Source organism: Gekko japonicus, unplaced genomic scaffold (genome assembly GCF_001447785.1).
Source record: "Gekko japonicus isolate JY-2015 unplaced genomic scaffold, Gekko_japonicus_V1.1 scaffold3, whole genome shotgun sequence".
Classification (NCBI taxonomy): Eukaryota; Metazoa; Chordata; class Lepidosauria; order Squamata; family Gekkonidae; genus Gekko; species Gekko japonicus.
In genome coordinates this window covers 1,280,201-1,292,915 of record NW_015170887.1, presented here as the reverse complement: position 1 = coordinate 1,292,915, position 12,715 = coordinate 1,280,201, and the positions used below count along the sequence as shown (strand labels likewise).

The window sequence follows — 12,715 nt, the reverse complement described above, 5'->3', positions numbered from 1 at the left end:
GATAACTGCGGTGCCACCTGTCTGCTTATAAAAAGAAATATTTCAGAGTTATGTGCAGTGCTCAGTATATCCTGGCTCCACTAGCTACTATGTTCCCTTATAAAGGCATAACTAGCAAGCCACATGGAGAAAACTGTTTAGTGGCTGCACAAATTCAGATTGTTGCTGTTAGGACAGGGAATGAGGACTCAGAATTAAGTGTGCTATTTATTTATAAAAAATCCACGTTGCATTAGCACTTTCATGATGGCAGTTCCAGCTTTTTGTACATGTGATCTTTGATAATAGGTGCATGGAAAACACAAACCTGTTGCCAGGAAAAAAATGAATAATCTATAGGATCTTAGTGTTTCTGAACCATGGACTGTATATAGTGCAAATCTCTTTTAAAAACCTTGTGGGAGTAACTCCCAGATGGTTCCTCACTTTGTTGCACATGAAAGAAGCACATGCATAATTAACTTATGATGATGCAAGAACAGCCATGCTGGATCAGACCAATGGTCCATCTGTCCCATCATCCAGTTCCACATAGGGGGACCAACAAGCTGTCCCCAGAAGGCTACAAGGAGGACATAGAGGCCAAAGTCTCTTCCTGTCACTGCCAATCCTAGCACTGGTTTTCAGAGATTACTGCCTCTGGGCTTCCATTTAGATACCATTATTAAGCAACACTTTATGCATCAGTTCTCCATGCTTTTGTCTAATCGTTTTTAAAGCCAACTGAACTAGTGCTTATGACTTCATCCAGTGCCACTGAATTTCACAAAGTAATTAGTATTAGTCTTTGAGTGAAGAAATACTGCCTTTTCTCTGTCTTGAATCTACTGCCCATTAACTTCACTGTATTCCTGCAAATTCCATTATTCGGTGAGAAGGAGAAAAAGCTTTTTGCACTTTCTACACTGTGCATAATTTTATAACCCTGTGTACAGGTCCCAATTTAATCATCTTTCCTGTAACCTAAAGAACTGCACATTTCCTAGCCTTCCTTGTTAGGGAAGGTGCTCCAACTCTTGCTCATTTTGGGTTCCCTTTCTTCCACCTTTTCTAGTGCTACCTTATCCTTTTTGAGATACAGTGACCACTGTTGCAAATAATTCCAAGCTGTGTACCAGATCTATAGAAGGGCATTACAATACTGATAATTTCCCCTTCCTAATAATCCCTGCCCTGATAATTGCCCTTTTCACCACTACCACATATTGAGTTAACATTTTCATTGACATCACAGTCTCCTTCCTGATTAGTCACCAAAAAATTCAGACCCCATGTGCATCTACTGGAAGACAGGATTGGCCTGATGTGCCTCAGTTTACCCTTTATAGTGAACCTCATTGGCCACCCTGTTGCCCACTTATCTGTTTGGAGGCTCATCATCTGTGAAGTAGGCTATTTGGCTCTACTCCCCCCAAATTCCAGATCACTAATGAAGAAATAATACACCACCAATTCTCATTACTTACTTCCTGCCAGTTTGGTGTAGTGGTTAAGTGTACAGACTCTAATCTGGGAGAACCGGGTTTGATTCCCCACTCCTCCACTTGCACCTGCTGATGTGACCTTGGGTCAGTCACAAGCTCTGGCACAGCTTTTCCTGAAAGAGCAGAGTTCTCTCAACCCCATCCACCTCACTGGGTGTCTGTTGTGGGGAGGGGAAGGGAAAGGAGTTTGTAAGCCGCTCTGAGACTCCAAGTGAAGGGCGGGGTATAAATCCAATCTCTTCTCTTCTTGTCACAACTGTCCATTTACTCCTACTCTGTTTTCTGCTATATTCATGAACAGAGCCATCATCTTAGCCTTGGACTGCTATGCTAACACAGGTGCCTTTTGGTGAGGGACTGTCAAAAGCTTTTTGTAAATCCAAGTGTTTTATGTCTGTTACCCCTGTCCATGTGTGCTCCTTAACCCACTCAAAGAACTGCAAAAGACTGGTATGACAGGATTCCCTTTTAAAGAGCCATCCTGACTCTTCTTTGGTAGGTGTCAAAGCTTTCTCTTTTATTCAGCCTATAAAAGTTCCAGGTATACCAACTTAATATCAGCATCTATCTGCTGCTGCTATTCATATGATGGCAAAGACCCAGCTCATTACACTAGAAAACAATAGAAACCAGCTGTATACTGGAAAGAACTCTGCTTCCAGCTAGCTTGGGGCTATCAATAGCTTAAGAGAGCTCATATTTTATTGTTAAGGATTTAACTAACAATGAACACTGCAACAGAAAACATTTTATGCAGCATATATTGTGTTCAGCAAAAAGAACTTAACACACCGCACTTGCCAGCTTTGATAAAGACAGGCCTTTTCCAATGTATAAATTGTACAGAAAGGATCTTTATTTGTTTTTAAACTTTAAAAAAGGAATCAATGAGAAGGATACAGATATGAGGGCAAAGAGAACTAAAGGAGGGTCTGTAACATCTATGAAAGATCACAAAGAGTACAAGTTTACAGAATAGACACATGATATCCCACGAAAGCCTTCACTGGTCTCTGTTCCAGGCTGTCATGACAACATAAATGGTTCTGAAAACAAGGCCAGCTGCTCAAACTGGATAAATACTGTTAGTGTTAAAGCAAGTTTCTCTACCTCCACTAGCACCATCTTGCTTCTGACAAATCTGGCTGAGGGTCTCAGCTCTGCAGAGCTTAAGTGATTCTCAGTTTGTTTAAGCAGGTGGTGAGTGCACCACTGTAGGAGGGGAAGACAGAAAGAATGGTTTTACTGATAAAGACATCTGCTGCTTAGGTCCTGCTTCATTTAGAATTCCCCAAGGAGCTTAGTTGACTTCCAGCCTATTAGAATGGCAGGAACAACAATTAGTGACAAGGAACTGAGTCACAAGTTCCTCATATACATCTGAGACAAAGGGAATGTTGGGGCAAAAAAAAAAAATCACATCATGGTTCCAGTTCACAGTTCTCTTTAGCCAGTGGTTTGTTAACTGTGTCCAAACCAGAGAAGGCAGGAGGTCCTCAGTGAAAAGAACAGTAATAGCAAATTAACAAGCCATGTTTTTCAGAAAACAGACCAGTTACTGGTTCTTCTCTGCAACAGGAAGCCATACAAGGCAGTGTGTGTGTATCCTACATGCCACAGAAGAACCCTCTGCTAACTTACAGGGGTTTCATGGCAGACCTCTACCTACAGGCTGTTTCCTGATGGTAGAAAGTTTGAAAACTACTTTAAGCCACTTTGAGAAGAGCCACTAAGTCTCCAGAATCTGCTGAATTTCTTTTGTCAGAACTCTGTGGGGGAAATTGACAGCATTTTCAGAGAGAACCAGCTGTTAATTATTAGACCTGAGCTTATATTTTGCCACCCAGAATGATGGATTCAATCCTGGATCAGAGCAGGAAACCAAGAAGCTTCATTACCCTGACTGCTTCAAAAACCAAGGGAGTCCCATGGCACCTTAAAGACTATCAAGTTTATTTGTAGTATAACTACAATGTGTGACTACGTCAACCACAGAACGCAAACTGCTACAGCAGTGTCTCCTTCACAGGAATCTTAATGGTCAATGTGATGCAACAGAAGCCAATATTGGCCTTAAAACTCAGATGCCTGATTAGGTAGGTATATAGAAAATTCAAGAGATAGCATTAAAGACACTGTACCCCCCACCCCCACCTACGCTCACATATCCAGCCTGCCATGTGACTTCAGGGATATGGTCTGGCTAAGATTTTTACCAAATAAGGCTGACAGATAACACTTGTCATCTATTATAAAGCAGTCCCAGTAATACCAACACAATTACTGTCCCCTCTAGACCTCTGCCATAGCCTATGATGACTTATCAGGAGAGGGTAAGTATTCAAAGAAGCCGTTCGCATACTGAAGTGCTAGCATAGATGGGCAAGGGGAATACTGTAACAACCTCCTTTCCCCCCTTTCTCCTCCAGAGATGACTCTGAAGCAATCGTCTTGATCTGAAGAGTCTAGCAGGCATAAATGCTGACTTCTCCCCTGTTTGTGCCAGAAGGAGAAGGGACAATGTGGCTGAAAGTTGATGAAGGAGAATGAGGTGGTAGAATAGATTTCACCACTTCATATTTACAAGTGAAGACCTCAATTTTGGAATGCTTCCTGATGTCAAAACCAACAGAAGCAGGCACAGTATGGAAAGAGATTCTCTTCCCATTTGGCTTTTCTGTACCTTTTTTTAAAAAAAAGCCAGAAAGGAACACTCAAAGCTGCAATACACCACCTAGAGACTGAAACAATACAGTCCATTCTACTACCTCATTCTTGTGGCTTGGATGAACTGGATCTGAGATCAACCACATTTTTATTTTTATTTTTGTGTTCTTTCACCGATTCCAAGCAAAAGTATATAGATTCTTACTCAAGTGGAGCTTTCTGGGGATGGAAAGAACATGATCAGCAGACTCGCGAGTTACTATGTCCCTTCAAACATCTGATCTGCAGCAGCCCCATCCAAATTGTCCTGTGGCTCCATAAAATAAAAAGATAACACGCACACCAGAACCTTCTCCCTGATGATTTTAAGTGCAGAGAATTCTGCTAGGACTGCATCCCATGGAGTTGCTGATCATGCCACTTGGCTCTCTATTAGGTTTTGGAAGCAAAGGATAGCAGGCAAAGCACTGTTGTTTTACCTAGACCAGGCAGGGGAGTCAGGTTAGGATAGTATAGAAAATACCTTGTTACATTAATCCAGCAAACTTAGAATCTTGAAATAAAAGCACAGAATTCTCACCTCTGTTTCTGCCCGTTATATAAGGATGTAGTAAGAAGGGGCTAGGAGGTTATCGTGTTGAGCCACCTCTATCTTGTTGACAAAAATAAGACCAATTTTGTGTCTTAATGCATTCAGTGAAGGAAGGGGACTCTACAACCTCCCCCAGGTAGAATATCTCACTGATGAATTCTTAACTCGGAAGTTCTTACTGGCATTTTACTTTGATCTACCTTTGTGCAGTTTATAACCTCAGAGGAAACAGTGAACAGCTGTTGTCGCTCCCCAAATCCTTTCACAATCTAACATCATTTCTCTTTTAAAGGAGAATGGGATACATTATTCTCGTAAGAGCTGCCAGTTGTAGCTCTCCTCCAAATCCTTTCCAACCAAGTTCTCTCTGCTTACAGATGGACCATTTTTTCTTGGGAGACAGCGACAGCCACATGCTTGGCAGACAGCTTCAGAAGCAGAAGAACACATCATGTTCTAATTGTGTCTTATGTCCGATTTCATGTTGATTATGGTTCACCACCAACCAAAGGTTAGGCTGCCTCATGACGTGGTATCCCCACAAAGAAGGACTGCTAGTGGCAGCTACCAGTTTGCTGCAACGGCACCCACTATCTGTCTTAAATTGCTTCTTTAAATTTAACTTTGGAACTTGGAGCAATTCTCCCAGTTTTGAAGGATAGCTCTGAAAAACTCAGCACAGCCACCAATGTAGTCCATGATTATCCACAATCTCCCTTCTCTGTTTCTTATACTGAGGGATTTAGCAGTTAAACTGGGGGAAAGAAATAATGGTGAAATACAAGATGGAAGGATGTGGCATTTTGAACAAAAGGTGATCAAGACAGTTTGCTCGGGATTAACACAGACTTCATATTCAGCAGAGTTTAGCTATTTTTACCTAAAAACTAAGATCAATGTAAATTACAAAAAAGAAAGTGTTCTCTAAATAAAAATGTGACCCAGTCATATTAAGATTTTTTTCTTTACATGTGTAAACAAGAAAAAGGCAGGGAACAAGCTTGTTGAAGAGGCCCCTAAATAATACTAGTAACCAGCCTTAATTCTTGGGATGTGGGCACATTCTAACATAACCATTTTGTATCCAGCCAATAAATATTTGTACACTTTTGAAGGAATCTTTCAGTTATAAAATAAGGGAGGGATGGAGAAGACTCCACAATAGTGCACTGATCCAATCAGCTCCACTTTTGAACTGGAGTGCAAACCCATTTATCTCCCTCCACAAAACACACACACAAATGCAACAGTGATAGTTTAACAAATGCTGCCTGCTCCTATAGCCAGGAGATGCAGCACATGGATAATTCATCCCTTGCTATGCTCCCATTTGTTGAAAGTTTCAGTTAAGCTATAGCAGGAGGAAGTCCAGCTCCTTCCTGCCACATTAAAAACTGATAAATAATGTGTGTGCAAGGACTAAAAGACAAACCAGCCAGGATTCTTGGGGTTATGATAAGAAAACTACAGCCCAAATTGGCCATATCAGACATGAAGATTGAGGAACGCAATACTGGGGGGCAGGGACCAAACTTGTACATGACCTCTGGGTGCTCCCAAGTCCCCTGGCTACATTCTCGCCCACTGGAGAACTCATGCTATTCCAAAGCCAACTGGCCCCCATGAGAAGATGAGCCAGTCAACTGGGATGAGGAGTTGGACTAGGAAGGGACCAATGCAATCCTCTCCACACAGCAGGTTCTTTTAACGTGCCCACACCAACACTCATTTCATTCCAGTTCTACCCATAAATCTAAGCCACATTTTGTTAAGTCACAGATTCTGGGTTCCTTCCACCCTCTCTTCAATAAGCACTCTTTATGGGTGTTGCTGCACTCACCACCACCACATCTAGTTTGTTGACAAAAATATGTCGGCAGTCCCTGAAGTAACTAGGTCTGGCTTCTGCTATAAAGATTCTGAATGTGTAGACACGAGTCGCTTTAAAAAAGATCACAGGACTGACAGACAATGCAACATTCCTGTCCAAATTAAAGCACAAGAAAAAACTGCACCTCTAAGCATTCTGCATGAGACTGGAAGCAAAACAGAATACATCAGACGATGGTCCAGTGACACATCCCAGGATGCTGTCTGGCTTGCAGCCCTTTCTTCCATTAACTGTTTGCATAGGCAAACCAAGTCTAGACACACTCTTAACAACCTGCATGTAGGAAGAAGGAACATACACCTACTTGGTGCTGTTGCACATTACAATTAAGAGAACGTTGTTTTAGGGATCTGTTCTCTATCTCTGCATTCTCCTATGACCCTAAGAGCTGCAGTGCTCTGCCAAAGCACTCAAAGGCAGCTCCAGATAATTTTTTTAGTGCTTCAAGGAGGCTCTATAATTTTGTGGCAGATATCACGCTCCTTCCTTCTGTCCACAATAACACAGGCACCTCCTAAGCAGCTTCCCATAAAGGGACCCTTAGTACAATATAACCAGTCAGCTTGCAGCAGAGATGGCAAGATGGAGAAGTACAAGGCGCTCCATCATTGGAACCAGTGGCATAAGGATGATGTTGGTGGTTTCAGGATATACATTAAGATACGGTTCTCTCCCTTCTTCATCTTATTAGAAAATATTAAAATGCTCAGAAGGTACATATTAAAAAAATTCTTCCACAGGAATCACCATTTTTGTTCCCAGCTCTCCTCCTCTTTCCCTATCCAGAAATCTTCACGGTAACTTGATTCCCTCCCAAGTAGAAAGAGGAGACAGATACCAAGCGAGGGATTATGCCATGTCAAAAGAATGCCAGTAGACTGTAACACCTCATCATCCCTCTATGGAAGATTTCTCTCCTTAACAATACTGTACAAACACTAAACCAGCAACCGGCAGGTCTGATACTTTTAAAAGGTTCATTTAGTTTGCAGGATTTAAAAACACTTCTCCCATACAAAACCAGACAGGCAAATGCTCTAATCTACAGGATACAGCCCTGGAATCATCAGTGCAGGAAACACCTTGGACAAAGCAGCACTCCGTGCCCACTGCCCCCTCCCCTCATACAGAGCATGCTGCAGGCGAACGTGGTCCAAACGCCGTCCCAAGCAGGAGTCCACAAACAGGGCGAGTCTCTTTACACTCTGATTTGGTAACCTTTAAGATCTGGCATGGCTTTGGGCTCAGTAGTTTTCTTTTCTCCAGAAGGCCTATAAGGTGGGGTGGAGGGTTGGAAGAGGGGTGAGAGAAACAAAGAATAAATGAAACTGGGAGGGGCAGGGGAAATAGCCCTTAGATTAGAATACTTCCTGCCTTCTTCTTCTAGAGGAAATGCCAGCTGTGAGAGATGTTTCATCTATGTTCTGCATTTCCCACACAACTACAGTGAGGGTAGGGATCATCAGCCAGTTATCCATCCCAGATGTTCTCAGAACCTATTCCGTTACAAATTTTGGCTTGGCTTAGTAGACAGCTGTAATTTTCAGTCACTGTCGACTCCAAGTCCCCACTGGCATGAGTACAAACTCAAAGAGAGGAACAGCGAGTCCCTCTCTCACTACTACATGAGGCTTTGCAGAAGACCAGAAGCAGCAACGTCAACAATTCCAAGCTTCTCCAAAGTCAAGTGCAAAGTGGTAGATGACTCCTGCCCCTGCTAGAAGATTCTGGGTATGGGGGCAGGGAAGGAGATACAAGCAGCTGGTTATCTTGGAACCAAAATGGAATGATTTCTCATCAAGGCACAGAGATCTTAAAGGGAGGGCAGGTCTTTGTGGACTTCTCTTCCTAGAGAGCTAATGGGAGAGTCAGATGCCTGTGCCAGTCCACATGGACCATTGACAGAGCAGCTCTTAAGAGCTGGAGGAAGCTGTGACCAAATTCACAGCCTTCAAAAGGAGAGAAGGGGCAATGCTACTGAAGTGGCAGTCAAGAGTTATGGATACAGAGAAGGCACAGCTCAGAAGGAACATGGTTTGGCTCTCAAAGGGACACAAAAATCTTCTAAGTTCATGCACTCGGGTCATAGGTGGAAAGTTAAAGAGACACATGGGTACAAAAGCACACCCATACAGATTCTAAACAACAGCATTGCTCACCGCCTCTCTGTCCGGCTGTTGCGACGATGAGGACAAGATTGGCTTCGCTGTGGGGAGGACACATCCTTCTTCCTGTCCTTGGTTGGGGATGGTGGGCCTATTCCTTTGCTGATCTAAGGAAGAAGGACAAGGACAGTAAGTACTGCAACCAACTTCCAGCAGTCCTAGTATTTCATGTGTCAAAGCAGGAAGAAGAATGCATTAAGAAGTAAAACAAGGAGAAGGCAGCTTACAAAGGGTACTACAAATGCTTATCTCTTTTTAAACATTCAAAGGTCCTCACGTTCACTGTCAGAAACTCACAGAACAACCCTGTACAACAGGACAGTATTATCTCCATGTTACAAGGCAGAGACTAGGTGAACAGTGCCTTGTTTGAACTAGGGATGTTCCCAGGCTTCATCCTTAGGCTACACCCACATATCACAATAAGCTACAGCAAATTACAGTCAGATTTCATGGGACAATTTGCACCAAATTGTCCATCAAATTGTAATTTATTGGTGAGAGCTGAAATGGAATTCTCAACCATAGGCTGGATCTACCACAGCTTATCTACACATGGAAACCCTGGCATCTGTAGAACCAGACTTTCTCTCCTCCTGCTGCAGCCCAAAATGCCCCCTGAAATGTTGTTTCTGGGGACAGTCCCCCCTCCAATGGATAGCATTTTAGGGTGCTTTTTTGAGCTATAGTGAGAACAGTGAGGCGAGAAAAGAAGGCAGCTGATGATCAGCTCAGCTGAAAGTTGGCCAAAAACCTCTAGTCTTGACTACCCAATGGTTCCCCACACATTTATTGTGGCCGACCAATAGTGAGCAAGCTGTGTACATAGTGACACTTGGACATCAGCCAAACAGTACAAGGAAGCTTGAGAGAGAAACCCATGGGTTCTGTTTGGAGGCAGAAAAGCAAGCAGCAGACTGAGCTTGACGAACTATGGTCTGTTGTACAGTAGACTATCCCAAATTTGTTCAGAACTGGCTTAAACAAATCATAGCCTATCATGCAACCTTAGTCGCTTTGCTAAAGCAATTCTCACGGATGTTATCCATCAGTTGCAATGTACACTTTGTAAGGGTCTCACACATCTCTCTACTGCCAATAGCCAAATTAAGCATTATGTTATCAGTATCTTCCCAAATAACAGCTAGATGTATACCTAATAAAAACACTTCATAAATGCTGCAAAGGCCAAAGGAGAAGCTAAGCATCCGCCTCTTTTCCTCCTTCCCCTTCTGAGTGGCATTAAATAACCAATGCCTCCCTTAAACATGTAAGCAACAGGATGCAACTAGGCACACTGAATGGATTCAAGGCTTGCCTCAACAGGTGGCAGACTAAGCAGTGCTGAGTTACCCAGAGATAGCACCACCATACCTCCCGCCATCTCACCTTCAGCCTCATGTCACGGGAATGCCTCTCCAGCTCCTTCCGGAAGTCCTCACGGCCAAGCTTTTCCAGATCCAAGATGGAATGCTTCCACTCAATCTGCTCCACACTATGAGGATCATGGGACACATACTGGCCAAGCTTCACCTTCTTGAGGGTGTGCCAGCAACGCCGGTATGCCTCTTCATAATCAAAGACCAGCTCGCTCAGTGTGCGAAAGGTGGGTGCTTTGTACATGAGATCCTCACGCCGACTGATGCCCAGTGCCCCAAAGCGGCCCCCAAAGTTCACTCCCAGCACAATATGGCTGAAGTAGTTCCCTGAGAAGTAAGTTTTGAAGCTGATGGGGAAACGCTCCAGTGTTGGCATGTTGTTGGTGAGGTAACTGCCAATGGTGGAAAGTATTCAGGAAATAGTGGTATGACAAGAAGAGAGGAGAAACCTAACAGGGATCCTTTGCCATGTCTCCTAAATATCTGCCTCTATTTTAACTGGCTAAGTCCAATACTTAGAACTAGGCAGATCAAATCCCACTTACCTCACTTGAAGATACAAGCCCCTCAACTCCTCCAGTCTGCTTCTTTTGCACTTTGCAACCAGATTTTACTGTATGAAACCAGAAAATCCACTCACAAACCATCACTGAAGTGCACTGAGAGTGGACTGAAAGTGCATTACTCAGTGTGTGTGAGCCAGAAAATCCACTCACAAACCATCTTTGAAGTGCACTGAGAGTGAACTGAAAGTGCATTACTCAGTGTGTGTGAAAGTGCCTGTCTACACACCAGACCATGCTGAAATGTGGTCTTTTACTATCAGCCAGCTCCAAAGCTTATGCATTTTGCATAAAGCCTCTGAAACTACTTTTGTGTCAACAGTTTCTTCAGCTGAATGCAATTCAGTGGGACATGCTCTCTTTATTTATTTAAAATATTTATGGGCTGGCCTTTCTCCCAGAAAACAGGCCCAAGTTGAGTGATGAGACAAACTAAACCAAAAACATTGATAAAAGCAACAAAGCAATATCCAACAATATCATAAAACAGCCAAACCACCCAAATAAGTGAGTAAGCAATGGCTTCGATCACACGGTAGATCTTGAATGATACAAGGATTTCAGTTAGCGTAGTAGGACCAGGCCTACTGTTGGATAAGCAGGTGGCAGCTGTGGCCAAGAGTGCCTTTTACCATGTTCAACTGGTTAGCCAGCTGCAGCCTTTCCTGGGCAAAAAAGATCTGGCCACTATGGTGCATGCCCTGGTTATATCTAGATTAGACTACTGCAGGGTGCTCTATGTGGGGCTTCCTTTGATAAGTGTTGCGAAACTGGTACAGAACACTGAAGCCAGGATACTGAAAGGAGTGGGTCACAGTGACCATACCAAACCATTCTTAGCCCATCTACACTAGCTCCCAATTTGTTTCTGAGCACAATTTAAGGTACGGGCGTTGACCTTTTAAGCCCTTTATGGTTTGGGACCAATATACCTGAAGGACCACCTAATCCTTTATGAACCTACCTGATCATTATGGTCATTTTCAGAGGCCCAACTTCGGGTGCCTCCACCTTGTGAGATTAGGCAAGTGGCAACCGGGGAGAGGGCCTCCTCCACCATGACACCAAAACTCTGGGACTCTCTACCTAGGGATTTTCGTCAGTCCCCTTCTGTTGCCATTTCCACCAGCAGGTGAAGGCTTTTTGTTTCATTTGGCATTCCCTCAATGATCCCTCCTTCCTCATCAATATTCTTATGTTTTGAAAGTATTTCAATTCTATTTTTAAAATGGTTTTAATTATATGTGCTTGGGAGGGGGGCTGGTTTTAAAATGTAATTTTATCATGTATGTTTTAAATGGCTAGCCTTTTTGGTGGCTGTTGTAAGAGCAGAAAGGCAGGGTCCAAATTCTGTAAATAAACAGAAGTACAATATCCCCATGTCTTGACATCATTGGTAGAGGTGGAGGACCAGCTGGTGGAGGACTGGCATGTCCGGCTCTCCTCAGCCATCGACGAGATCGCTCCCAGGCGCCCTCTCCGCACCCGTGTTAGGCGAGCGCCTTGGTATACCCAGGATTTGCGGGAGCTGAAGCGGGAGCTGAGACAGTTAGAGAGACGGTGGCGTCGAACTCGTGATGAAGCATCTAGAGCATCTTATAGGACGTTTATGAAGGCCTATGAGATGGCAGTCAAAGCCGCAAAGAGAGAGTTCTATGCGGCTACGATTGCATCTGCTAGCTCACGCCCGGCACAATTATTTAGTACAATTCGGTCTTTGACAACTCTGCCTTGTGGCAGTCAAAACGGTAGGGAATTGGAGATAGGCTGTGAGGCATTTGCGAGCTACTTTGCAGATAAAGTCTCGATGCTCCGTCGTGACCTCCCCGCCACACTTGAGACAGTGAGCGAACTTTGACGTGGGGATCCAGGGGCTAGCCTTGCAATGGTTTGCCTCTTTTCTCCAAGGTCGGGGACAAAGGGTGGCGATAGGGGATCAGCGGTCCCAGAGGCACCCCCTCGAGTGTGGGGTGC

The 12,715-nt window shown here is 43.8% G+C and overlaps 1 protein-coding gene across 1 annotated transcript in view; it reads right to left on the bottom strand.

The window, feature by feature from the left end:
• Positions 1–7,593: 7,593 nt before the first annotated feature.
• VASH1 (vasohibin 1) overlaps positions 7,594–12,715 on the bottom strand; it is a 20,228-nt gene continuing 15,106 nt past the window's right edge. Inside the window, exons 5-7 of the mRNA XM_015418362.1 lie at positions 10,189–10,570; positions 8,794–8,906; positions 7,594–7,905 (exon numbers count right to left, since the gene is read on the bottom strand). Of these exons, the coding sequence (XP_015273848.1) occupies positions 7,833–7,905; positions 8,794–8,906; positions 10,189–10,570 (568 nt within the window). The 3' untranslated portion in view covers positions 7,594–7,832. The remainder of the gene's footprint in view (positions 7,906–8,793; positions 8,907–10,188; positions 10,571–12,715) is intronic.